Source organism: Nicotiana tabacum, chromosome 4, assembly GCF_000715075.1.
Source record: "Nicotiana tabacum cultivar K326 chromosome 4, ASM71507v2, whole genome shotgun sequence".
Taxonomy (NCBI): Eukaryota; Viridiplantae; Streptophyta; class Magnoliopsida; order Solanales; family Solanaceae; genus Nicotiana; species Nicotiana tabacum.
In genome coordinates, this window is record NC_134083.1 from 4,768,436 (window position 1) to 4,792,226 (window position 23,791).

At 35.9% G+C, this 23,791-nt stretch overlaps 3 protein-coding genes across 3 annotated transcripts; 2 read left to right on the plus strand and 1 right to left on the minus strand.

Annotated features, from left to right (window-relative positions):
• The first annotated feature begins 2,118 nt into the window (after positions 1-2,118).
• Positions 2,119-12,452, plus strand: LOC107814868 (WD-40 repeat-containing protein MSI4). The gene is made up of 15 exons (XM_075251282.1): positions 2,119-2,386; positions 3,040-3,103; positions 3,406-3,492; positions 3,579-3,641; positions 4,543-4,608; positions 4,745-4,819; positions 4,899-4,974; positions 5,772-5,967; positions 6,355-6,436; positions 7,393-7,466; positions 7,666-7,777; positions 7,894-7,968; positions 9,877-9,956; positions 11,467-11,566; positions 12,075-12,452. Exons 1-15 carry the CDS (start codon positions 2,250-2,252, stop codon positions 12,165-12,167), a joined length of 1,380 nt encoding a protein of 459 aa, XP_075107383.1. The 5' UTR covers positions 2,119-2,249; the 3' UTR covers positions 12,168-12,452.
• Positions 12,453-13,677: 1,225 nt separating this feature from the next.
• LOC107762982 (transmembrane 9 superfamily member 7) lies at positions 13,678-17,812 on the plus strand. The gene is made up of 7 exons (XM_016581383.2): positions 13,678-13,883; positions 15,090-15,254; positions 15,382-15,491; positions 15,693-15,801; positions 15,888-16,000; positions 16,144-16,294; positions 16,392-17,812. Exons 1-7 carry the CDS (start codon positions 13,770-13,772, stop codon positions 17,547-17,549), a joined length of 1,920 nt encoding a protein of 639 aa, XP_016436869.2. The 5' UTR covers positions 13,678-13,769; the 3' UTR covers positions 17,550-17,812.
• Positions 17,813-18,906: 1,094 nt separating this feature from the next.
• LOC107762981 (uncharacterized) lies at positions 18,907-23,479 on the minus strand. The gene is made up of 6 exons (XM_016581382.2): positions 22,696-23,479; positions 20,316-20,368; positions 20,003-20,090; positions 19,803-19,901; positions 19,406-19,533; positions 18,907-19,184 (listed from the first exon to the last, which is right to left on the minus strand). The coding sequence occupies exons 1-6, from the start codon at positions 23,347-23,349 to the stop codon at positions 19,148-19,150; spliced, it is 1,059 nt and encodes a 352-aa protein (XP_016436868.1). The 5' UTR covers positions 23,350-23,479; the 3' UTR covers positions 18,907-19,147.
• Positions 23,480-23,791: the final 312 nt, after the last annotated feature.

The following is a 23,791-nucleotide window of genomic DNA, read 5'->3' on the forward strand; positions in this document are numbered from 1 at the left end:
TTGCATAAGTCCTCCCCCCTCTTAAAGCGTTGAATAGAGAGATAGGATATTCTAAAGATAGTTGTTGAGGAAGCATCTAATTTCTAACTACGAGTCCATTTTCAAGCTAACTGAATGCCTATCTGTTGTTAGTTTTATTCAAGAGAGTAGCAAGTGTTGGCTTGGGGCTCAGAGCTCCTTAAGCTTGCGTTCGACCTTGGTTTCGGGGTTGGTTCCTAGGCCCAGCTAACAATAAACTACAACACTAGATCTCCATCGGATAATGCCCTAAAAGAAAGACTGGTGATTCATCGATGCCAAGGTTGAGGCTCCTTTACAAGCTCAAGAGAAGAACAAGAGGAATCCTTGCTTCATAACATAGGAACACGAGCTACAAGAGCGGGTTACTAAACCATTCGAGATGTAAAAAATGGATCCTCGCTCTCGACACCCTCCCCCTTGGGCATAGCACCTTGCGAACACCTCAGTACATATCACCAAACAAGATATGCTAGCATTGAAATCAGAAAAAAACATTGATTGGTTGAATCATGCTTCGATTAACTTCTAGCTCGGTAACAAGAGAGAGGCTAATCATAAAAAATAAGTAAGAAAAGGCTGAAAGAGGACTGGGGAGCCTCTCGAAGTCTCCGATCTTACATATGGTTAGGCTGCAATTCCTTCGCTTGTGAAGAAGCTTAGCTAGCCCAACATGATCACGAACGAAGACAGAGAATTGCGTAGATAAGAGGACGAAACGAACCACTTGTCCTGATCGTAACGATTGAAGAAAGACGTTTTGACTTTGTCTCCCGGGATCCATGTCCATTGAGAGCTTTTTTCCACGTTGACTTGCTTTGTCTTGCTTACCGGCTTTGAACTTTTCTCCAAAAAAAGGGACTGACTCTAAGGATGCATATATTTAAGTAATCAAACTAACATGAGGAAAGATCACAGCTGGTCTAGGAGCCGAAAAAGCTCAACTGACTTAGTGTTAAATACGTTCACGAATAATATTACTAATTTTGTCAGCTCGAATGTGTATCTCCAAAATATTTGGAGATAAATACCAATTAGAAAGTCTGAGACGACCCATAAAGCACTTGATCATATCATGATATGATTTGTAAACCTACTTGGGTCTTGTGTATTTACTTGTAAGAACAGAATTCTTTGTTTTGTAATGGATAGTTGCAACTCCGTAAAAAAGAATTCAGTCAAATTTTTCTTTAGATCCCTTGTTTCACTCCGATAGTAGTATTGATCGTGTCACTGCAGAGATTTTTATTAACGCCTTCCGCTTGTAGACAGACAGAAAGCAGAAAGGGAGCCCGAGATGCTGATCCGCAGCGAGGCAGGCCCATCTCAAAAGGTTATGTCCATTTTGGTATTCATGGTTCGGTTTGGATCAGTTTTTCCCTAAAAAGAAACCAAACCAAGTAAGTCAGTTTTTCAAATATTGGAACCAAACCAAACCAATTAAGCTGAATTTTTATTGATTCGGTTTTTGTTGGTTTTTCGTTTTTTTCGGTTATTTATTATTTTTTTCTTAAATATGAGACATACACTACCAAACACATATTCTGGCGACTACATTTTTAATGTAACATCTATCATTTATCAAGATATATTGATGATAATTAAATTAAATAGTGATGAATAATTTAATTACTCAATTAAAAATTGATTATTTTTAACATGAAATAAATTTTTATACTTAGCAAAAGAAAAATACCAATCAAACTAGAATGTAAAAGCAAAGAATTAGATTATTATAATAGCAAAGAACTATACTAAAAATAAAAACTACTAATATGTACCATAAAATTTTAGAAACTTTATATAAAAAAATTTAAAAACACACATATATATATATATATAAGTGTAATAATAAATTTAAATAATTACTTCTATAATTGGTTTGGTTCGTTTTTTTTCCGGCTATTTTTTGATAAAACCACAACCAAACCAAATTTGATCAGTTTTAAAAATTCAAAATTAAAACCAAATCAAACCTAAAACGATTTTTTTGGTCGGTTTGTTTTGATTTTTCGGATTTTTACAAACACACGTAGGAAAACCTATAAGTTTTTTCCTGAATGACTTAAGTAGCGGAGCTATATATAAGTGGAATCCCCAAAAGGTATTCAACTGTTACGCGTGTTGTACTTTCAGGCAAATAGGAAAAAAGCCTTAAAGCGCAGCAGCAGAGGCTTGAACAGTAAATAGGGAGCAGAGGCGGGAAAACGTGAGTAGAGCAAGACACAGAGATGAAGGAAGAGAGAGCGGCGAAAGGCGGAGAACAGCGGTCGGTGGACGAACGTTACACACAGTGGAAGTCACTGGTTCCTGTTCTCTACGATTGGCTTGCTAACCACAACCTCGTTTGGCCTTCCCTCTCCTGTCGGTTCGTATTTACGCACATTCCCACTCTTCTCTCTTTCTAGGGTTTCGTTACACCGTTTTTGTTAACCCGTACTCCCTTTTGTCTATGCATTATGCGTTTTGAACTGCCCATTGTTGGTTGACGCATTTGTTAATACTCTTGCTCTGTAGGTTTCTTAAAATTCTTTGCTCTGTGCAGGTGTGTGTGAGTTGGGGTAGGGGGTAGTGCTTCAGGAAGCTACTTCATGAATAATTCAATGTTTAAACTTTTCATGTAAGGCTGTAACCTAGAATTCCAAGTGAAAATCATTATTAAGGGTCTATAAATGACTTTACTAAATCATCTAAGTAGTCTTCTCTTAGTTCGAGGACAAGAGAGGATGTGGGTAGACGGAGAGGTGAAGTATACCTATGTTCTTGTGCAATGTTTGACGGTTGAAGTCTTCTCTTGGTTCATCTGTTGTTGGAATGCAGGTTGTCTGGCATATTTGATTGCTGATTCTTGCCGTTAGGTTTATATATTATTTCTCTCTTTGTTGATGTGTCCGTTTTGATCTCTCTTTAGAGATTCAATAGTTTTACTGAGATTGCAGCTTCTTCATGTAGATGGAATTGCTTCTTTGGTTGCTTATCTGTAGATACTAATAACTGAAAATTACTGCTTCTCTCTTTCAGGTGGGGTCCCCAGTTTGAGCAAGCAACTTACAAGAACCGCCAGCGCCTCTACCTTTCTGAGCAGGCAAGTTTATCATTTCACTTCATTTAATTAACTTGTCATTTATATGTTACATTTTAATGATGAAAATATGTTAGATTAGCCTTGATAAATATTCTTATAAATAAGGTTAGTAAGTAGCGAACAGGAAGCGTCAAGAATACTTATTTGTTCGGTTGTTGCTTTAGAATCCTTAGTTGGTGTGGTAGTTATTGTTATTATCCTTTCAGTTCAATCATCTCATTATTTTCTTACATCACTGCTAAATGTCATCTCTATTCTCATCATAATCTTTATTTGGATCCTATTATTCCTCTCCCCTGCAGACTGATGGCAGCGTTCCAAATACGCTTGTCATAGCTAATTGTGAAGTTGTCAAACCTAGGGTTGCAGCAGCACAACACATATCTCAGGTGTTCTCCATGTGCATAGATACATGCCCTTCCTATTTCTTCCTCCACCTCTTCACTTTTTATGATCTTGGTTGTCTATCTTTCAGTTCAACGAAGAAGCACGTTCGCCTTTTGTAAAGAAGTACAAAACTATTATTCATCCGGGTGAGGTACATCTTTCTTTGGCCTATCTTATTATAAGATTCAAACATGAAATTTTCTCTTTCTGGTTTATTTCATTATTAGATTATACTGTTAAGATTTTGTGTTACACTAGAATACAGGCAGTGCACTTGAGGACTTCTGCTGTTCAGTTAGTATAATTTCCTGAATGGTTATTTTCCGCTGGTAGCTTGTCTCATCACTAATGCAGCTGAGTGTTTAATGCATTTTGTTTTGTCATCTAGAATTATTACCAAAATATTTGAAATTAGGTGCTTTATATGGAAATTTCTCACATGGTTTTATACTTAATTCCTGTTTTAGATTCTGGATTAATGTTGACTGTTAATTACTCACTCTTGCATAGATATCTTTGGAGGAAAAATTGGTGAAACATATTGTAGCAAGCCAAAAAATAATTAAATTAGAAACATACAGCATAAACCAAACCAGGTGTTGTTTCCCAACACAGATAATCTGGCGTCATAAATTTTGAAGTGGACTTAGAAGAGTTTCAATTCAAAAGGATTATTAGTGCCTATAGGCCCCAAATTCTGGTTACATTATTTTAAACTTCTGATAATACATTTTTCCCGCTCATTTAGAGGGAAAAATTATTTTCCATATAGAATGTTTCCAATGTATTTGTGCAACTTTTTTGTTCTTAATGATTCTTTTGGTGTCAGTGGAACTTTCTCAAGATAAAATGAATTGATCACTGTATCTTGCTGAATCCTTACAATTATACTAATTGTTCTCCTTTCTTATACTCACTATAAGAATGGTAAATACTTGACCCTTGTTGCTTAAGAACATCAATTACAGAAGCACTCATAACATGGAATTATGTACTTGAAATACTATAATCTGCTTTAACAAATCTGGTAGCATTCTATAATATGATTTCAGGTGAATCGAATAAGGGAACTGCCTCAGGATAGCAAGATTGTGGCCACACACACTGACAGTCCTGATGTAAGCATCTGCTTCTGCATATTTCATTTTCCTTTTGTAGCCCTATTCATACAAGTTGGTTTCCACCCTTATGGCTGCTGTTTCTTTTTAGTAACCTTTGAAAACTTTAAGTTGACCTTGGAAATTTTGGAATCAGGTTCTTATTTGGGATGTTGAGTCTCAGCCTAACCGTCATGCTACCTTGGGCGTAAATAATTCTCGACCGGACTTGGTGGGTTTTTTAACGACAGGTTCAGTTTTCCAACTTTGTATCTTATAAGTAGTAACTGATAGTCTATATCTACCTGCAGATATTGACTGGACATCAAGACAATGCTGAATTTGCGCTCGCTATGTGCCCTTCTGAGCCTTTCGTGCTCTCTGGAGGTTGACCGACCAGTCATTGAATGTTCTCTTCTTTCAAGGATTTTGTGATTGCTTCTATTCCAATTAGCAGCTCATGGTTAACTGCATGTTTATTAACGGATAATGTGTCGTTTTATAATTGGTAACCAGTTGGTGGTCTTCAGATATTTTCTATTCTTTTTAGCTTATTTCCTAAGTGACATGTTCTGGTCGTTGGTGGCAGATGGTGATAAAGCCACCGAGTCATATGGTTTTTGCAACTTATTCCTTAGATAGCAATTTTCAGCTACCAAGGTAGTCCACATTATTCGTTATGAAACAATTCCTTCTTTTTGACGCCTGAGTTGATTTAGTGGTGTATTCCTTCTGGCTAGGTAAAGTGAGACCAGTATAGTGCGACACTTTCAACCCCATAATTTCGTTTCAAAGAGTAACAATGTATGACAGTACCTAGTTGGCACAAAATCTAATCAGGGTAGTTGTTGATAAGTTAGTTTGATGAAGAACATCATATTATGGTTTAAAGTTGAATTATAACTTTGTATGTTCTGAAAGATTTAAGAGTTTTATGGTATATTATTCTTTCTAGAAGTGTGTCGCATGAATTGTGTTGGAGGGGCTATAATACTTTTCCTTAATGGAGATCTATAGTTAACTTAGGGGAAAACTTTTGGACCACATCAGAGTTCAGCCTCTTACTGTCATTGATGCCTGCAGTCAATTAATATTACCTCCTTTAGTTCTTACCTCAGATATTTTTTTAACTTTTCGAGCTTGTGTATTATAAAGCTCATGCACTCATGGGTTAATTGTTGCAGGGAAGGACAAATCGGTTGTTCTCTGGAGCATTCATGACCATGTGTCAACATTAGCAGCAGACCAGGGAGCTACAAAGTCTCCTGGATCTGGAGCAAGTAACTCGAAACCTTCTGCAGAAGGCCCTACTGTTCAAGCTCGAGGTATTTTCCAAGGACATGATGATACCGTAGAAGATGTTCAGTTTTGCCCTTCCAGGTAGCTCATGTTTATCACATCTCACATATTGTATAAGATGTTGAGTTTAGCCCTTCAGTGTAGTTGTGAGACTTGATGTTGTTTGGGGTTAACACTGTCAAAACGTTTGTGTAATGTGACCTTGATTGAAGATGAGATAATACTTGTTTGAGCTGTCATGTCACATATCAAACTTCTTTTCTTCTGTATTATGTCTTATGAGTTTCAAAGTTAAGCCGTTCTATTCCTTTTTCCTCTTTTTTCCCATGGATGAAGTAGCTTTCTGACCACTTTTCAAATAAAAGATAAAGAGAAAAAAGAACAGGGAGGAAAGAAAAAAAAAGTTATTTGTTCATCTCTTATCCTGGCTTCACGTATCCTTACTGGATTCCTTTTTTTTAAATAAAGTGCACAGGAGTTTTGCAGTGTTGGAGATGATTCCTGCCTAATACTGTGGGATGCAAGAACTGGTTCTTCTCCTGCTGTCAAGGTTGTAATCATTGTTTTTGCTCAAGCACTTAGTAACTTATCTTGTTTTCTACATTTTCTCTTTGTGGATAAGTGGAGAACTTCTCTTGATTTGTGCTTATATTAAAAAATGACTTCTCCTTATTTCTAGTGAAATCATACTAAAGATCTCTGGCCTCTGTGCTTGTGTGTGGGGAGGTCAGGAGGGGGTTTCTGTCATATTGCCTGTTCTTCATATTGTAGTTTGTTATATCAGATAGGTAGGCAGTAAATATTTTAGTTTGCAACACATATAAAATTGAAATATTAGAGGTGGGGAGACAATGAGCCAGATATGGTTGTACAGATAAGGCATTTGTGATTGACCTTCCGGTGTCTTTTCGTCAACTGGATCCTATCTATCTATGTTGAAATGCTTTAGTAATCTGTTGTCTTTGCAGTTATTTTTGGTTGCTTCTGGTCATTGTTCCTTCAATATTTTTTTGTGGCACATTATATGAGAAAAACTTGTTTTCTGAAACGTGTTCTTGAGTTTAGTTAAGCTTGAGAGTAGTAAATCTTGGCGAAATGTGGTAGCAAGTAGCAGTAGGATTTAGGAAAAATGGTGATGGATAATTGTTATAAGGTGGTGATAATTCTTAGATATTGGTAAGTGCAAGTGAGTTTGACTAGTTAGAGGTTGCTGTAGAAAATGACTTATGGCCTTAATGGATGTAAAACATTTTTTCTTTGGCCCTATTTAAAGCTGATTAATCATTTCAAATAGGATTCCACCAAGTAAACTTCAGTTCTGTACGACATTTATATTACTTATTATTAGTCTTTCCATTAACATATCTGTTCTTTATGCATTCCTTGAAATGTCTCCTTTCTTTTTCTAATCATTATTATTACTATAATCGTTGCTATATTATTTCTGTTTCTTTGGTCATAGTCATGTCTCTGATTGGACTTTGGATCTGATAATTTTCCCTGCAGGTAGAGAAGGCTCATAACGCTGATCTTCATTGTGTTGATTGGAATCCTCACGATGTAAATTATATTTTGACTGGGTAATGATTGCAAATGTTCGTCCTGTTGAATTATGATGTTTAAGTAGGTTGATCCTGAGACAATACATTAATCTTTCTGCAATATTTATGTGGTGTCGATCCTTGTTTTTCCCCTTTATGTGAATGTATGGTTCCATGATTCCATGAATTTTTTTCAATTTCTGTGGAAGCCTTAAGATTATAGCTATGCCTCCTTCAGGTCGGCAGACAACACTGTTCGCATGTTTGATCGACGAAACCTCACTTCTGGGGGAGTGGGATCGCCTATACATATCTTTGAGGGCCATACTGCTGCTGTGCTTTGTGTACAGGTCTGAGAGTAACTGACATGCTTGCTTGCTTTTGCTGTCCACCCTTATTTATGTTGATAAGGTAACCTATTTGCATGAGACCTGCACTGGCGTTTGATAAACAATTTCTATTCCAGTGGTCCCCAGATAAATCATCAGTCTTTGGAAGTTCTGCAGAAGATGGTATCCTGAACATCTGGGATCATGAAAAGGTTAGAGATCCTTTCCTCTCTTGTGTTTCTTTTGGGTGTGTTGGGGGGTGGGGTGGGGGGGTCAAAGAGATGAAAAGGTGGGACTTTGCCGAAAGGCAGATAAATGTATCTTTTCCTCTATTTTTTTCTTCAAAATTTTGGCAGCTCAAAGAAATATCTTTTGAGGGGAAAAGCTAAAGATTGTTAGTTCTTTTTGTATTTCAATTTAATTGCTTATCTTCTTATATTTTTTTCCTTTTCCTCATGAACCATATGCTAAGGAAGTTCTTCTAGTTAATGACACAGATCAAGTTGATTTTGTCTTTGAAAATCACTTCTGTGACTTGCATAAAGTAATAAAAATATATTATCCAATGATTCAAATAAGTAGAGATAGTATGCATAAAACCAATTAGGGTCTAAGTTTGGCAATCAAGTTAGAAATGACTGCGATTTTTTGGGTACCATTTAAGCTCCTTTTTGTTTTCCTAGTAAGGCATCATTTCTACAAAGTAGTGGTTAGACTGACTGTGTTGTATGGGCAGAGTGCTGGCCAGTCAAGAACTCCCATGTCCAGAAGATGAAAGTAACTGAAATGAGGATGTTGAGATCTAAGTTGCTCGGACTCTTCACTTTCAGTGCCGCACCCGTGTCGACACGACGTGGGTGTGGGTATGGGTGTGGGATCCGTGTCGGATCTGGTCAACCGATTTTGGGTACTTTGACCAAAATCAACGGAGAAATTTGGGACAGATACTATGATTTTGGAAAACAAATCAAAAGCTAGGGTGATATGGAAGAAAATGGAATACCTTGTATATATAAATTTCTATGTCATTTCTTTTCCTTTTATCTCCTTCTAAAATTCTACTCTTGTTCAATATTTTCTCCTTCTCGGAATACCTTGTAAATTTTTCACATGTCTCATAATTTAGACATATTTTTATAACTCTATTTTTAAATAATTGAATTATTTTTAGCCGAATCTCCGCACCCGTATCCGTACTTGGATCCGTACCCCCAAATCTTTAAATTTAGATCATGAAGGATCTGACCTCTAGATCTGCACCCGTATCGGACACCCACACCCTAGTCCGAGCAACTTAGGTTGAGATGGATGTGTGGGCATGCTAGGTAAGATAAAATTAGGAATGAAGTTATTCGGGACAAGGTGAGAGCGGTCCTCGTGGAGGATAAGATGGTTCGGGCATGTTAAAGGGAGAAGCACATATGCCCCAGTCAGGAGGTGTGAGAGGTTGGCCATGGGATAAGAGGAAGAGTATAGGTAGGCCAAATAAATCTTGGGGAGAAGTGATCAGGCGGGATATGGCGCAACTTGAACTAACCGAGGACATGACCCTTGATATGAGGGTGTGGAGGTTGAGAATTAGGGTGAAAGGTTAATAGGTAGTCGAGCGTTTCCCTTTGTCTTCCTTAGTTCAATAGTATTAGTGTTAGTATTGTATCATTTTATCCTTAGATTGCTATTATTACATATCCTGTATTGTTATTACTTGCTCGGTACTTCTTTTATCTTTTCTTTTGCTATCTTGGTTTCAGTTTTCTAAATATCTTGTATTGTTGTTATTTGCTATCAGTGCTTCTTTCATCTTTTCTCTATTGGAAACAACCTCTCTGCCCTTACAGGGTAGGGGTAAGGCCGGATACATCCACCCTCCCCAGACCCCACTTGTGGGAATACACTGGGTTGTTGTAGTAAGGCATCATTATTTGTTAGGTTAACAATAGTAGTAAGCCTTTTCTTTTTGGAATTATCCATTGATTGACATCGTTAACAAGGTTATAGCTTATGATTTTCTTCATTCAGGTGGCAACATTGTTATGATTTAAGGATTTTGTTTCTATTTAACATTTAAAAGAAATTATACTTCATTGTTAGTAGTTTCAATGAAAATTATTTTCTCGCAGATTGGTAAGATGGAGGACTCTGCTGGTAGAAAAGCTTCAACATCTCCTCCTGGCTTATTTTTTCGTCACGCTGGACATAGGTATAAGTTTGCAGTTTGATTATTTTATATTAAATTTTGTTTGCATGGTTCTAGTTCTCTTTTCCTTCTATGTCCATGAGAAATTGAACAAAAGGCTGCTGAATTAGCCTATTTCTTGCGTGTACCAATTGAAGTATTTTGAGAAATTGAGATATCAGTATCAGGAAACAATATTCTGAATTTCTTCATTCGAAGTGAATTCTTAGCTTTTTTCTAGATTCAAAGACTAACCACAAAATCATAAAGAAACTTTTAGAGTTATAAAATATTTATTTTTGAATTTTCCATTTTATTTTCCGAGTTCCTTAATAATGGGCTCAAAAAAGGAAGGGCGTTTTCGGGGAGAACCAAAGTGAAGTTCAGCTTCCATTCCCCAAACTGTTAAAAAACAAAAATCATCTTTTTGTTTTTTCTTTTTCATTAGCTCTTCACGGGAGTACAATTTAGATATATGCCAAGGTTTCAGACAAAAAGGAAATAATATTTCGATCTGAATGCCCTCTCCTGCTTGCTCTTGGCCTTGGTTGCTTAGAGACATTCCTTTAGTTCGTCTTAGAGAATGGAATTCCTAATTCCGTTTTCGTCTGCTTTTCTCGAGAATGTGAGACTGCTCACCTCAGTAATCGTGTTGTCCGCTCTTTTCATTGATTGTACAGCTTTCTCTAAACAAGGAATTTCTAGGGAGTCCTCCCATTCGGCTGAAGGAGCAATGGCTTTTGGTTTTGAACTCGCTATACCAATAGTTCTGTGGTATTTACAAATCTTTTTTGTCGATAACCTCAGACCAATCAATCGAATATTGATTAATACGTAATCGATCGAACACTACTTGAAAACGGCTCCTATTAATCAAGGAGATACCTCCCTGACCCTATTCAGTTGCCAAAGATGACCCCTTGTCTTGAGCTATGTATAGGTTTTTGTATCATAAAAACCTTTGTTTTCTATTATAAAGAGACTGAAATCCTCTTCTACTTCTCTGCTGTGTTTTACGTAATCAATATTTGTTGTTTCTACCTCTAGTTTATACTAAAAAAGAGCTTGTTGAATCTTGGGGATGTGCTTTTGTTGGCAAATCTCTTTAAGAGACATCTCCGTTACTCACCTCAAGCTTCACCGATTAGTATGATTCTCCAACATAGGCTTTTTCATATAAATTGTAGATCTCACCATGTCCACGCGAAATTGCACTAGGCCGATGGTGGCTGGTCACTAGACTGTTTTTTGTTTGCTGTTGATGTAGAAACCAGAGCGACAGTATAGCTTCTCTCTCTAACTATCCAACTCTGAAGGTAAATAATAAAAATCTAATGGTGGATATAATTAAGAGCAGAGTCAATTCTCCTTTCTCTCTTTCGTTAGGGAAGTTCAGAGGGTTATCACTTTTATTTATGCCTGCTTATTAAAAATGAAAGAAAATCACGTATATTTATGCCTTTGAAGTTAAGCAGAGAGCATCTGAATTTCACTTATGCCATGTATCGGGTTCTGACTTTGTGGATGAAAATAGGGATAAGGTGGTTGACTTCCACTGGAATGCAGCAGATCCATGGACCATTGTTAGTGTCTCAGATGATGGTGAAAGTACTGGCGGAGGCGGTACATTACAGGTAACAGCCAAACTTGTTTATTATATTCATACTGAATCGACCAACAGATGCATTAAAAAATGCTCAGTATCTGATTAAACTAAAATCTGAACTACACTATTCCAGTTTCACCTAGGCTTCAATAGTTCTATGCTGTGTTTATTAAATTGTAAATGATGATTGGTCGTACAGTAGGTTCAGCCAAGCTTGACTTAAGCCTGAATCCTGATAAGGTTGAATGGTGCCTGCTTTTCTCTGTGAAAAGTTATGATTTTTGATAGTCTTTCGCCTAAAGGTCCTTCACGATCGCTACCAAAAGGCCATGATTTACCCGATGTTGATTTTGCCCTTTAAATGCCAAGCCCTAAATATATCCAAGAACCGGCAGCTATGATTTACCCTATGTTTATTTTGCCTTTTAATGCAAAGCCCTAAATATATCCAAGACACATGAAAAAACATAATGTGCAATAGTGCATTATCATCTTTCGTTGACATTTTTTAAGTCTCATGGTTCAACCTTTTGCAGATATGGCGAATGATTGATCTCATTTACAGACCCGAAGATGAGGTTCTCAATGAACTAGAGAAGTTCAAGTCTCACCTGCTCACTTGTTCTTAGTATCTTCACGTAGGCGAAGGCGCTGCTGTTGCAACCATGTTAACGAAAAAAACTAACGCCAACCTATGAATTTGCTGAGTCGCTCAAATGGCTAGGTTTTGTTAATTATGTATTGAATCCTTAATTATATCTGCTCATTGACTTAAAGATTATGACACACCTCCTTTGTATGGAAAGCTGAGTGACTTCTGGTAATGTTGATAAGACACCCATTCCAAAACTGGAATACTCCACTCTGGTGTTTGGTTTTTGAGAAAAAGAATTTCCATGGTCTTTCTTTCTAAAGTTCCAATCCAAACGCTAAGAGAAGTGTGAAATTTCAATGGCTAAAAAGAAAGTTGAGAACTAATTACCGCGACTCAGAAATAAAGTTGAATCTATAATGTAAGTGTTATAACTTAATTCATCTCTCTAATCCTTTTGTTAGATTTTCCAAAAGAGAACATAAGCTTTGGTAATATCAACTTGTAAAATTGCGTGTTATTTCAGAGATTAAATTTTATGTTTCATACATCTTAAGTTTTTACTGAATAAATTCTTTTAACCATTACCATATTGTTTTTTTGAAGAGTGAGGGCAAGTTACCCGCACTTGATAAGACATTTCCATTTTACGTTCTAGTTATCAGCTTAACAAAATGTCTAAGATAGTTGATTAATCAGGCTAGCTTGGTTGGGTTGAAATTCAATGTACATGTTTCCTTGTTTTGGAAACTCGGGTTCGAAATTATCATCAATATCTTGCAGGATTGAATAATGCAAATGTTATATATTGGTTCTTGGTACTCAAAATTTCACATAAAAATAATAAATGACGCATCTTATTTATTCATTTTTTTCTGACTTTGAGGGTGTATTGGTAAACTAACACAATTGATTTTGGTCAAACAATTATAAGGGACAAACCCCTTGTAAAATAAGTTAATACTCTCCCAGCTTTGTCTCATATGACAATATCTGTTAGAATATATAGTTTAAGATGTTAATTTGACTTGTATATTTTATTTGTTTAAAATATTACAAATATGGTTGAAAAACGTTAGCTCAACAAAACATCATATATTAAAATTAAAATTTAAGATTTGAGTAGTTAAAATTGTTTTTGAATTACTGAGAATTATGATACTTTAGTTATATATACTAGTATACTACTCCATTCGTTCACTTTTACTTGTTCAATATTTTAAAAATAGATTTTCACTTTTACTTGTCACTTTTAGCATATCAAAAGAAGACGATTTCTTTTTTTCTGTTATACCCATGATATTAATTACTCATTTTAAATTATTTTCTCAAATTTATTAAAAATATGTATCAATTAATATGAGTATTATTGTAAATTATGTACTTTATTTATTATTTTTTAAGGAATGTTCAAAGGGTACACCGGATAAGTAAAAGTAAATGGAGTGAATAATAAAATAATCAATGGAAAAACATTCAGATATTCCAAAAAAGAAAGTGTAATAATTTGAAAAAGGAAATAAAAGGGGCGGAATTATGAACAGAACCTGGAAATAGGAAATCGTTTTTCGTTGCATAAAAGCTTCTAATTTGTTCCCAGTTCAGTCTTCTCTCTCATTTGGCGTAACGAGAACTGAAGATGGGTAGACGAAGATCGGTGCAGATCAGTTCCATCTTCATTTCTCTTGTGTTCCTCATCTCCTCTGCTAATTCCTTCTATCTCCCCGGTGTTGCTCCTCGCGATTTTCAAACTGTATGCTCTATCTATACCTTCCTTTTTCTTCTTTCTCTATCTCTCTTTCCTACAAAATAATTGAATCTTTTTAGCTGGATTCTAGTTTTTATGAACATATATTGTGTGATTTAGAACCTTTATAAATCTTGGAGGTTTAGTAATTTCTGTAGTATTACATCCTTGTTCAGTTGTTGTGACTGAGAAGGGCTTGGATCTGTTGATTTTGACCCAATGGTGAAGTTTTAGGAGATAATATACCCTGTTTGATTTGGGTTTTTTTCTTTTTTCTCTCTCGTGTAATGGGTATTGATCAATGATGGATGATCTCTTTTTGTTGATAGGCCAATCTCATTTCTGGTAATCAAAGTGCTTTGAGTGAATGCATATAAACGTGAATAGAAATGATTGATTCCTTATCTGTATTTTTCAGCTTAGTTAGCTTGTGTGAACTTAACAGAGAAATGTAGAGTGTATGTTAGCTCTGGAGTTCTTATTTTAAGAGAGGAAGAGGCTGTGAAGACCTTAATCTTAATCAAAAGATCATTCATAGTGTTGTTGCCTTTCCATGTGTCTAAGCCTTGGCAGACAAAGTTACCCGGTACCTCTGCTAGTGAGAAATAGCAGGTACCCGGTGGTGGAGACGGATGCAATGTATTGTTACCGGGTTCAACTGAACCCAATACTTTTGACGCGAAGCATAAAATTATGTGTAAAAATTCACTAAAATTACAATAAATTGTAGGTATAAACCCATAATTTTAAAAATATAATGGTTCAATACTAAGAACCTTAAAGGCTGAACTTATAGAGCTTACATGTTGGATTCGCCTCTGTGCGGTAGAATAGTCATATGCACAAGCTGGCCTAGACCCCATCATCATAAAAAAGAAAAAGGTCATCCCTAGTGTTGCTTTCGCAGTTGAGCTACCTGACTCAAAAATTGAAGTTTTTTGACGAATTTCTAATGGTTTAAGCATAGAATATTATGAAATTGTATACAAGAAATTGTTGGGCTATCACTTTCTTAACACTTTGGACTGGCTGCTTGGAGTAGAATAACCAGAAAAGAAAATCAGCTGAAATGTACTGTTTTTGCTATGTTCTAGCGTTGGTTTTTGGGATTTCTTCTATTGTTTCAAAAATGAAATTGATCTGACAACTCTATGGATCCTGCTGCTACCTCTGTCATGTTTGATTGTTCTAACTAGCTTTCTTTTTCGACAGGGTGATCCCCTTAATATCAAAGTGAACAAGCTGTCATCTACAAAAACACAACTTCCCTATGATTACTACTTCTTGAAGTACTGCAGACCTACCAAGATTTTGAATAGTGCCGAGAATTTGGGGGAGGTTCTTCGAGGGGACCGCATAGAGAATTCAGTTTATACTGTAAGGAGATCTTCTCTTTCTGTCTAGTCTGATAACTGTCAAAGGATAAAAAAGAAAGAATTTTTTGTGTAATACGTGCTTATGTGTATACTTGCTGAGTATATCTGTATTTTTGAATTGTTTACAGTTCCAAATGAGACAAGAACAACCATGTCAGGTGGTTTGTAAGCAAAAGCTTGATGCTGAATCTGCAAAGAACTTCAAGGAAAAGATTGATGATGAATACAGAGTTAATATGTAAGATTAAATTGAATATACTCTTGTCCCCTAAGAATTTTGTTTGATCCTACCTTGCATGATTTTTGGGTCATGTTTTGCGCGTGTATTAAACCATAGAGCTAATATGTAAGACAACTTAGTCCTCCTGTACATGACTTCTTCCTCATATTTTTGCACCTGAATTAAGATTCAACACCGAATATTCATCTGATGCTGCAGGATTCTAGATAACCTTCCAGTTGCTGTTCTTAGACAAAGGCTGGATGGAATTCAATCTACCACTTACGAGCATGGTTTCCGTGTTGGGTTCAAGGGGAATTATGCTGGGGTTTGTGCAGTCTGTGAATTGCAATAGATTGATGGTTTAATCCTCACAAATTTAGTCTAACTGTTTTTGCATTCTCTTTCTGGTAGAGCAAAGAGGAGAAATATTTTATCAACAACCACTTGAGCTTCCGAGTCATGTACCACAAGGATCCTGAAACTGATACTGCGCGTATCGTTGGTTTTGAAGTGACGCCAAACAGGTTTCAGTGTTTTACACCAATGCCTTGTGTCTTTTTTTTTTTTTTTTCGTTCTCTTCTGACTTGATTTTATTGAACCAATCATGAGTACAAGGAGTCTTTTTCTTTATTTTTTCGCTCTCTTCTGACTTGATTTTATTGATAGCATCAATCATGAGTACAAGGAGTGGGATGACAAGAACCCTCAGGTGACGACGTGCAATGAGAATACAAAAAATTTAGTCCCAGGTAGCACTGTTCCCCAAGAAGTAGATGCAGATAAGGAGGTTGTATTCACCTATGCCGTTTCTTTCAAGGTATTCTCTTATTGAACATTTGTCCTTCCTATGCCAGGCTTGAGACAATTATTTTTTGTCTGTAGATATCTTAGTTACTATTATTATTCTTCCTTAGGAAAGCGAGGTAAAATGGGCTTCTCGTTGGGATACATACCTGCTCATGAATGATGATCAGATTCACTGGTTTTCCATCATAAATTCCCTGATGATTGTCCTATTCCTTTCTGGTATGGTTGCGATGATCATGATGAGAACTTTGTACAGAGATATTGCAAACTATAATCAATTGGAAACACAAGATGAGGCTCAGGAAGAAACAGGATGGAAACTTGTTCATGGGGATGTTTTCCGCGCTCCAATTAATTCTGGTTTATTGTGTGTTTATGTCGGAACTGGTGTCCAAATACTTGGAATGACACTTGTGACAATGATCTTTGCTCTGCTGGGTTTCTTATCACCCTCGAACCGCGGTGGGCTTATGACTGCTATGGTTCTACTATGGGTTTTCATGGGCTTGTTAGCTGGCTATTCTTCTGCCCGTTTCTACAAAATGTTTAAAGGAACAGAGTGGAAAAGGATTACTTTGAAAACTGCTTTCATGTTCCCTGGAATACTTTTTGCCGTCTTCTTCGTGCTGAATGCTCTCATCTGGGAAGAGCATTCTTCTGGAGCATTGCCATTTGGGACCATGTTGGCTCTAGTGTGTTTATGGTTTGGGATTTCGGTACCTTTAGTATTTGTCGGCAGTTACCTCGGTTACAAAAAACCAGCCATTGAAGACCCTGTTAAGACGAACAAAATCCCTAGGCAAGTACCAGAGCAAGCATGGTACATGAAACCAGCCTTTTCGATACTTATCGGGGGAATTCTTCCATTCGGAGCTGTTTTCATTGAGCTATTCTTCATCTTGACGTCCATATGGCTGAACCAGTTCTACTACATCTTTGGCTTTCTCTTTATAGTTTTCCTCATCTTGATAATCACATGTGCAGAAATAACTGTTGTGCTCTGCTACTTCCAGTTGTGCAGCGAAGACTATAACTGGTGGTGGAGAGCTTATCTTACAGCTGGATCCTCCGCTTTATACTTGTTTCTCTACTCCGTTTTCTATTTCTTCACCAAGTTGGAGATCACAAAGCTGGTGTCAGGCATATTGTATTTTGGTTATATGTTGATTGCATCGTATGCCTTCTTTGTGTTAACAGGAACAATTGGCTTCTATGCTTGCTTCTGGTTTGTTCGGAAGATCTACTCCTCAGTGAAGATTGATTGATCGACAGAAAGAACTCATAGTTTGTTATTAGAAGATTGACTGATGATGCTGAGATTAGGAAAAAAGCAGTAAAGATTCTGGCTTATAGCACAGTGGCCAAAGAGTGAGTTTTCGGCCTGATATGACAGTTCAGTCTTCTGGTATTAGCTTAGAGTGTGGCTTGTAACTTTCATACCATCGTTATATTTCTATATTTCTAATTGTACTTTTTAGAAATGCATCTGGTTGGTCCTAGTAAAAGAAGTTTTGGCAATTTCAATATCTATGATGGTGTATATATGAATTTGTGCGTGGCTGCTTCCCTTTGAAGCATAGAGATATATACCATAGCACTTTCTAATTTAGACAACTTGCTGTCCTCAGTATTATTACAGACATCAAGTAAAATTGCCTACAAGCCATGCAGTTATATGTGATGTTATTTACTGCGTCTATTTCCTGTTCAAAGAAAGGTGTCATCTTCCCTAACAGAATGCAAAGATGACACTTTTTTAGGCATTATAGGGTTTAAGATTTTTGTTATGTTCAAAGAAAAGTGAAATGGCATATTCTTATCTTAGGTAATCAAGCTTTTATAGAAGTAGCATATGCTCATTCCTAAAGATTTCCCCATAAAAACAGAATATGCCTTTATTAAATTAGTCTTTTGACATGATAGAGAAACTAATGTGAGTCAAGACGCTATGATCTGCGATGTAAAATTCTGGGACACATTCAAAGTTGGATAAACTAAAAAACTTAATTAATTATACCAGTCATCTCTTTGAAATATAATTGAATTACTCAATACTACTAAACGTGTTCTCTCTACTTCCTCAGTTGTTGAGTCAATTTGTTCAAAGTGCGTTGGGTAAAAACTAACTAAAATTATGATTTGCTATCGGAAAAAGTAAAGCATTTAGTTGGTAAGATGACAAAACAAGTTTGAATTTTAATTCTCATGCGAGAGATGTCGATCTTGATCCAAACCTTTGTATATGTTTATAGGAGAATTTCATGGTATAACATGTTTGGTTTCAAGAAAACTATTTTTTACTTTCTTGGGCAGGATTAGTGGTGGTTTAAAATCCTACTCATAGTTCACTGAAATGCAACTGGTACCTAAATGACTAGGACATATACACCACTTATTTGCATATATCTAATAAATACATAAAACATCCTTTACACCTACTCTTATCACTCAACCGCAGTTAATTAATACTATATATTTCCATCACTTAATTATGATCAACTAATATAGTTTAATATAAACACGTTAGTAAAAATTGTTTTCCATGACTAGGTGTTCAGTCCCATTGAATTCATAGCCCAACCATAGGAACAGGAGTGCAAAATGGAAGGAAAAGAACAAAGATGCAGCTATAACTGTTGTTAGCATATAGACTTTTCAAAAGCCAAAGCACTGTATATGCAGGGAGCATTGAATGTATACCTAGAAAAAACAAAAAATTGTTAATGGCTATTATTCAGTCCAAAATCAACCCAAGAAGCACAGGCACCTAATAAAAAATTTCCTGTACTAGGCATGATTTTGATATCAAGATGTACATACTGCCATTAGTGTATTCACCAAAACTAAAGCTAAAAATAAATCCTCAGCCGGCGTATGCTTTCGTTCTCCCATTCCTCTGCCTGCAAGTCAAAATGATATATCTAGTTAGCAATCTCAAGCAGTGTGGATACAACATATAGTTTACACAGAGCATAGATATAAGCGTGGAAAATCACTTATTTTTTTAAAAATAGTAAATTAAATGGATGCACATGTAAGAACCTAAATGTTAAACCCATCAAATTTAAATCTTGGATCCTTGTGGTCTCAAGAACATGGATGAAGAGGAGGTGGCACTGACCAGAAAGCGTCTTTCTTTTCTTGTGCTAATAACTCTTCAAAAGAAATATCAGGCAACTCAGCATCTGTGGTTTCGACTAGTTTATTGGATTTTGCTTTCATTTCCATGTCTGCACCAATTTCAAGCATCTTCAAGAAAAAAGAAAAAAAGAGGTTAACAGAAAGCAATAGAGTACTGGAGTCAATTATAGTAGCCTCAAGGAATCAACTTTTCAAGAAGAGATTTTAACACGACATAAGGGAAAAAAGAAAAAAGAAAATAGCGAGAGAATGAGACAAAATCTAGAAGAATTGATGATTCTCCATCCTTCCTGAAGCGTTGAGATCAAAAGTTTATCCATTTTATGGATGGAATGTTCATGTTGAATTTGCAACGTGATAGCTCAGTACTATTGTACCTTTTTGTATGCTGGCGAGAGCTTCAGCTGTTGTTGCAGCCAATTATATACAAAAGCATCCTCTTCCAGTCGCTTCTGTTCTGATTCTAGCTTGTATATCTTGAAAGTCATAAACCTTAGTTAATATTTTTTAATTCGGGATGAGTGAGAAACAGTTTTTCAACTCAAGCAAAAATTGATGAAAGGGAGATGCCCACTACCTGCTGCCGTAGTCTAACAAAGGAAGATCTGTCAGCCTTAAAGAGTAAGGCCTTTGTTATTGTGAATCTTCGTTGAATGATCTCTGACCTGTTCAGGAATAACAAATTTAGTTACTAATAGAGATGATACTCTCTCTGATCTCTGATCTTCGTTGAAAAGGCCATTTGGGAACTGAAAGGCACTTTTGGAAAAGATATTTCAAATTCATAACTTATAAGAGGGGATGAATCAAGCTATTGATCTTGGTAATACTCATTTAAATATTCAACATACTTGTACTTATCGCAAAAAGAAAATAAATATTCAACATACTTGTGTTGTAGCTCACTCCTTGCTTCAACCAAACAATTAACAAATTGACCAACCTGCATCATTAAGGCATAACATGATACAAGATTTAGGATTCTAAAAGATCTGAACGAGAAAAGCCAATCCAAACATTTAAAACGAAAGAATGAAAATTGTAACATGCATCGGAGAATTGCATTCACTTAGTCAAGCTGGCGTATATTCCATTATGTCTGCTTAGTGAAATAAAAATTTTAACTTTGCATTTGAATATTGATAGAAGTAGGAGAGCAATGGTGAATAAGGTTATGTCCTTCATACATATATATAGAGGACTATATGATCACATGCAACCAAGGATCCTTGACTAAAGTTTATTCTTCCAAATCAGTTAATTAACTACATAATGTATCTTCTGTTTCATTGATCATTTTCAAAACATAATTTTCCTCCAAATGGTGATAAGTCGTCGGATCCACACACATTGTACATGCTGATAGTTGACAGAAAACATGGCGAAACAAAGTGTTCTCACTGAGCACTAACTCAGTAGTTAGTTGACACATTTTCTGCATATCCTAACACTTCACTCAAATCAGCAACAAACTCACAAACTTCAGTGAAAAGCTAATACTCGACAAAGTATCGAGATCATTTTAAGTCAATTTCTTAAATCCTACATAAAGTGGATACTCGCTCAATGCACATACACCTGTAAAAAAATTTGAGTAATTTTTTTAATTGACAATCATTACCAAGGGGTTATTGAAAGATTACAAAAAAGTGTGGAGTAGACCCCTCCTATAGGTTAAAGGAGTCTAACAAGATCGTAGACCCCTCCTATAGGTTAAAGGAGTCTAACAAGATCGTAGACCCCTCCTATAGGTTAAAGGAGTCTAACAAGATCATTCTACGTGCTATATCAGTTACAATGCTTCGTCTACTCCAGAAGCATGGATTTTGGAGAACTTTACAAAAAATAAGGTGTTTCTTTTCCCACATATCAGATCAGTTCTTGTTCCTTTCTAACAAATTGTCCAGATAATACATAGTGGAGCTGTCCTCCAGCTTTGACTCTGGGGATCTTATTATCTGTTCTTTTTACCTGCTAGATGTTGATTAGTCCTTTCAAGTCTTCTTGAATCAACCACTTGACTACAAAATTTTTATTTTTATTTTTGATAACTAACTCCAAAAGTATTCATAAACATTGACTAAATATTCCAACTTCTTCTGCAATGTGATAGAAGATGGTTAATTGACTCAGTACACCTAAACAACATCTTTCACCTACTTTCTCAAATTAATATATTCCTTCCAACTAATCCTGTTATACGTGTCTACGTGAAACCAAACTGATCAGCCTCAAGAGACTATAAAATCTTTAGTTTTTTTTATTTTTGATGATGGCGGTGCCTGGACCAGTGTGCACCTCGATTATTCCACCGGGTACCTACTACCTCCACCAGCACAAGTACTAGGTAACGCGGCCCACCAAGGACTAAAAAGAATCTTTACTACCATGGAAAATGTTTAATTCTGTCTTAAGTACAAGAAAATAAAATGGTTAAAAACGCGAGCAATCTATTATCTACTTGCCAACAGCTTTTTCTTTGAAATCGGAGACTGTTCCAATTTCCTACTGAGATAGGCAAGCGGTCAGAAGCAGGAAGCATATGAAAGAGCAGTAAGAGCAAGATTAAAGTGTCCTCTTGGATAAGAAGACCTAAAATACCAGTCAAGGGCTAAAAAGGCGAGCAATCTATTATCTACTTGCTGGCAAAAAATCATTCTACTAACTCCACAATGTATGGCAAGTTTTAGCCTTATTGAAAGTTAAAATTAAGCTGCTTGGTCTTCAACCATAAAGAAAAACATATTCGCGTTAAAGTTTGAAATGCAGATATCCTCCAGGATGGAGATCTCCAACATCTCAAAAAGGACGCGGATATAGAACAAAAGGGAGGTCAAATTGCTGAACAATCAAAATCTCAATACAAACATCACACAGGAGCTATCTAAGTCTCCAAAATTTATAAAAATGGTACCTTTAGTCATGCATACGAAGCACAACATCCCAATTTAACAAACACCACATAAAGAAGCAATCTTTACTAAAACACAAAGATGCCATATACTACACAAAATTAATAACAAAAAAGAGATATGAATATAGAACAAAAGACACGTCAAATTGCTCAACAATCATAATATCAATACAAACATCACACAGGAGCTATCTAAGTCTTCAAAATTTATAAAAATGGCACCTTTAGTCATACATACAAAGGACAATATCCCAATTCAACAAAACCAAATCAAGAAGCAACCTTTACTAAATTTCAAATATGGCACACACTATACAGCATTAATAAATAAAAAGAGAAATGAAAAGAAATAAAACCTGAGCCAGAGTCAGTCCATTAGACTCGTGAGACTTAACAAGCTCATCGTAATGCTGCTTAATTTTTCTCTGAGTTGCACTACTCGACTTCGTAAAAGGGTATAAAAATACCAACTCCTCTTTCTCCTTAACAACCCCAGAATCTTTCTTCGTCTTCACCTCCTCTTCACTATTCGAATCGGGTCTCTTCTTCTTGACCCGTTTCTTTTTCTTCGTTCTCTCCTTATCATCCTTATCCGCATCAAGACCAGATTTATCAATCTTATTCGGGCTATCATCATTACCCAATTCATTGGAAAACAGTTTGGCCCATTTAGGTGAACTGGAAGGTAAGATCTCAAGAAGAATTGAATGGGTCAAATGGGTCGGGTCAGATTGATGGGTAACTTCATCTTCTTTAGATTCCTGTAAAGATAAGTTTTTTTGAACTAATTTAAGCTGTTGATGGGTTTCATTAATTCTTTTCTTAGTGAGTTTAGAGTAAAGAAAAAAAACGAGAATAGTAAGTGAACAAAAAGAGAAAGTGAAGAAAAACAAGAGAAAAGGAGATAACAGAGATTTAAAATGCTGTTGTTGATTATGACTGTGACAGCAGAGAGGAGAATTTTTTGGGAAAGAAGAAGAGATGAACAGAAAATTAGGAGTGGCCGCCATAGGAAGAAGGCGTCATTAACAGAAGAAAAAAACACAGTCACACAGTAGAACACCACCTGGAGTGAGTTTTTTGGATATAGCAGAGAGTCTTATAATAATATACGTAACCAGTTACTTCTAAAACACTGACTCCATCTTTTTAGTGAATCTATCTATATATCTATCTTGTTTTTGTTTTGTATTTAGCACTTTTACATATTCTATTCTAACTGCTTTACTTACTTATATCTTTTTTAAAGGTATTATTTGTAATTCTGTGACTACTTGACAATTCCACAAAATTTAATTTTAAAAAAAAGGTTTTTCCTGCAGCCTTTTTTTTCCTTATTCTGCAGCTTTTGTTTTTTAGGTCTAAGGTCCTTTTAAGTAATCCAAGGTCTTTTTTAACAGGAGAGGTATTTTGGGATCTAGGTTTTAGGTTTTTTTTTCTTTCTTTTTTCTA

Bases quoted from the DNA above. Each gene is read 5' to 3' on its own strand.
- LOC107814868 (XM_075251282.1), top strand. From the start codon at position 2,250: ATGAAGGAAGAGAGAGCGGCGAAAGGCGGAGAACAGCGGTCGGTGGAC. The intron at 2,387-3,039 runs GTTCGTATTTAC...TCTCTCTTTCAG, and splicing joins TGGCCTTCCCTCTCCTGTCG to GTGGGGTCCCCAGTTTGAGC. The intron at 3,104-3,405 runs GCAAGTTTATCA...TCTCCCCTGCAG, and splicing joins GCCTCTACCTTTCTGAGCAG to ACTGATGGCAGCGTTCCAAA.
- LOC107762982 (XM_016581383.2), top strand. From the start codon at position 13,770: ATGGGTAGACGAAGATCGGTGCAGATCAGTTCCATCTTCATTTCTCTT. The intron at 15,255-15,381 runs GTAAGGAGATCT...AATTGTTTACAG, and splicing joins TAGAGAATTCAGTTTATACT to TTCCAAATGAGACAAGAACA. The intron at 15,492-15,692 runs GTAAGATTAAAT...CTGATGCTGCAG, and splicing joins GATGAATACAGAGTTAATAT to GATTCTAGATAACCTTCCAG.
- LOC107762981 (XM_016581382.2), bottom strand. From the start codon at position 23,349: ATGGCGGCCACTCCTAATTTTCTGTTCATCTCTTCTTCTTTCCCAAAA. The intron at 20,369-22,695 runs GTTTTATTTCTT...TTAATGATGCAG, and splicing joins ATGGACTGACTCTGGCTCAG to GTTGGTCAATTTGTTAATTG. The intron at 19,185-19,405 runs GTCAGTGCCACC...TTTGACTTGCAG, and splicing joins GAAAAGAAAGACGCTTTCTG to GCAGAGGAATGGGAGAACGA.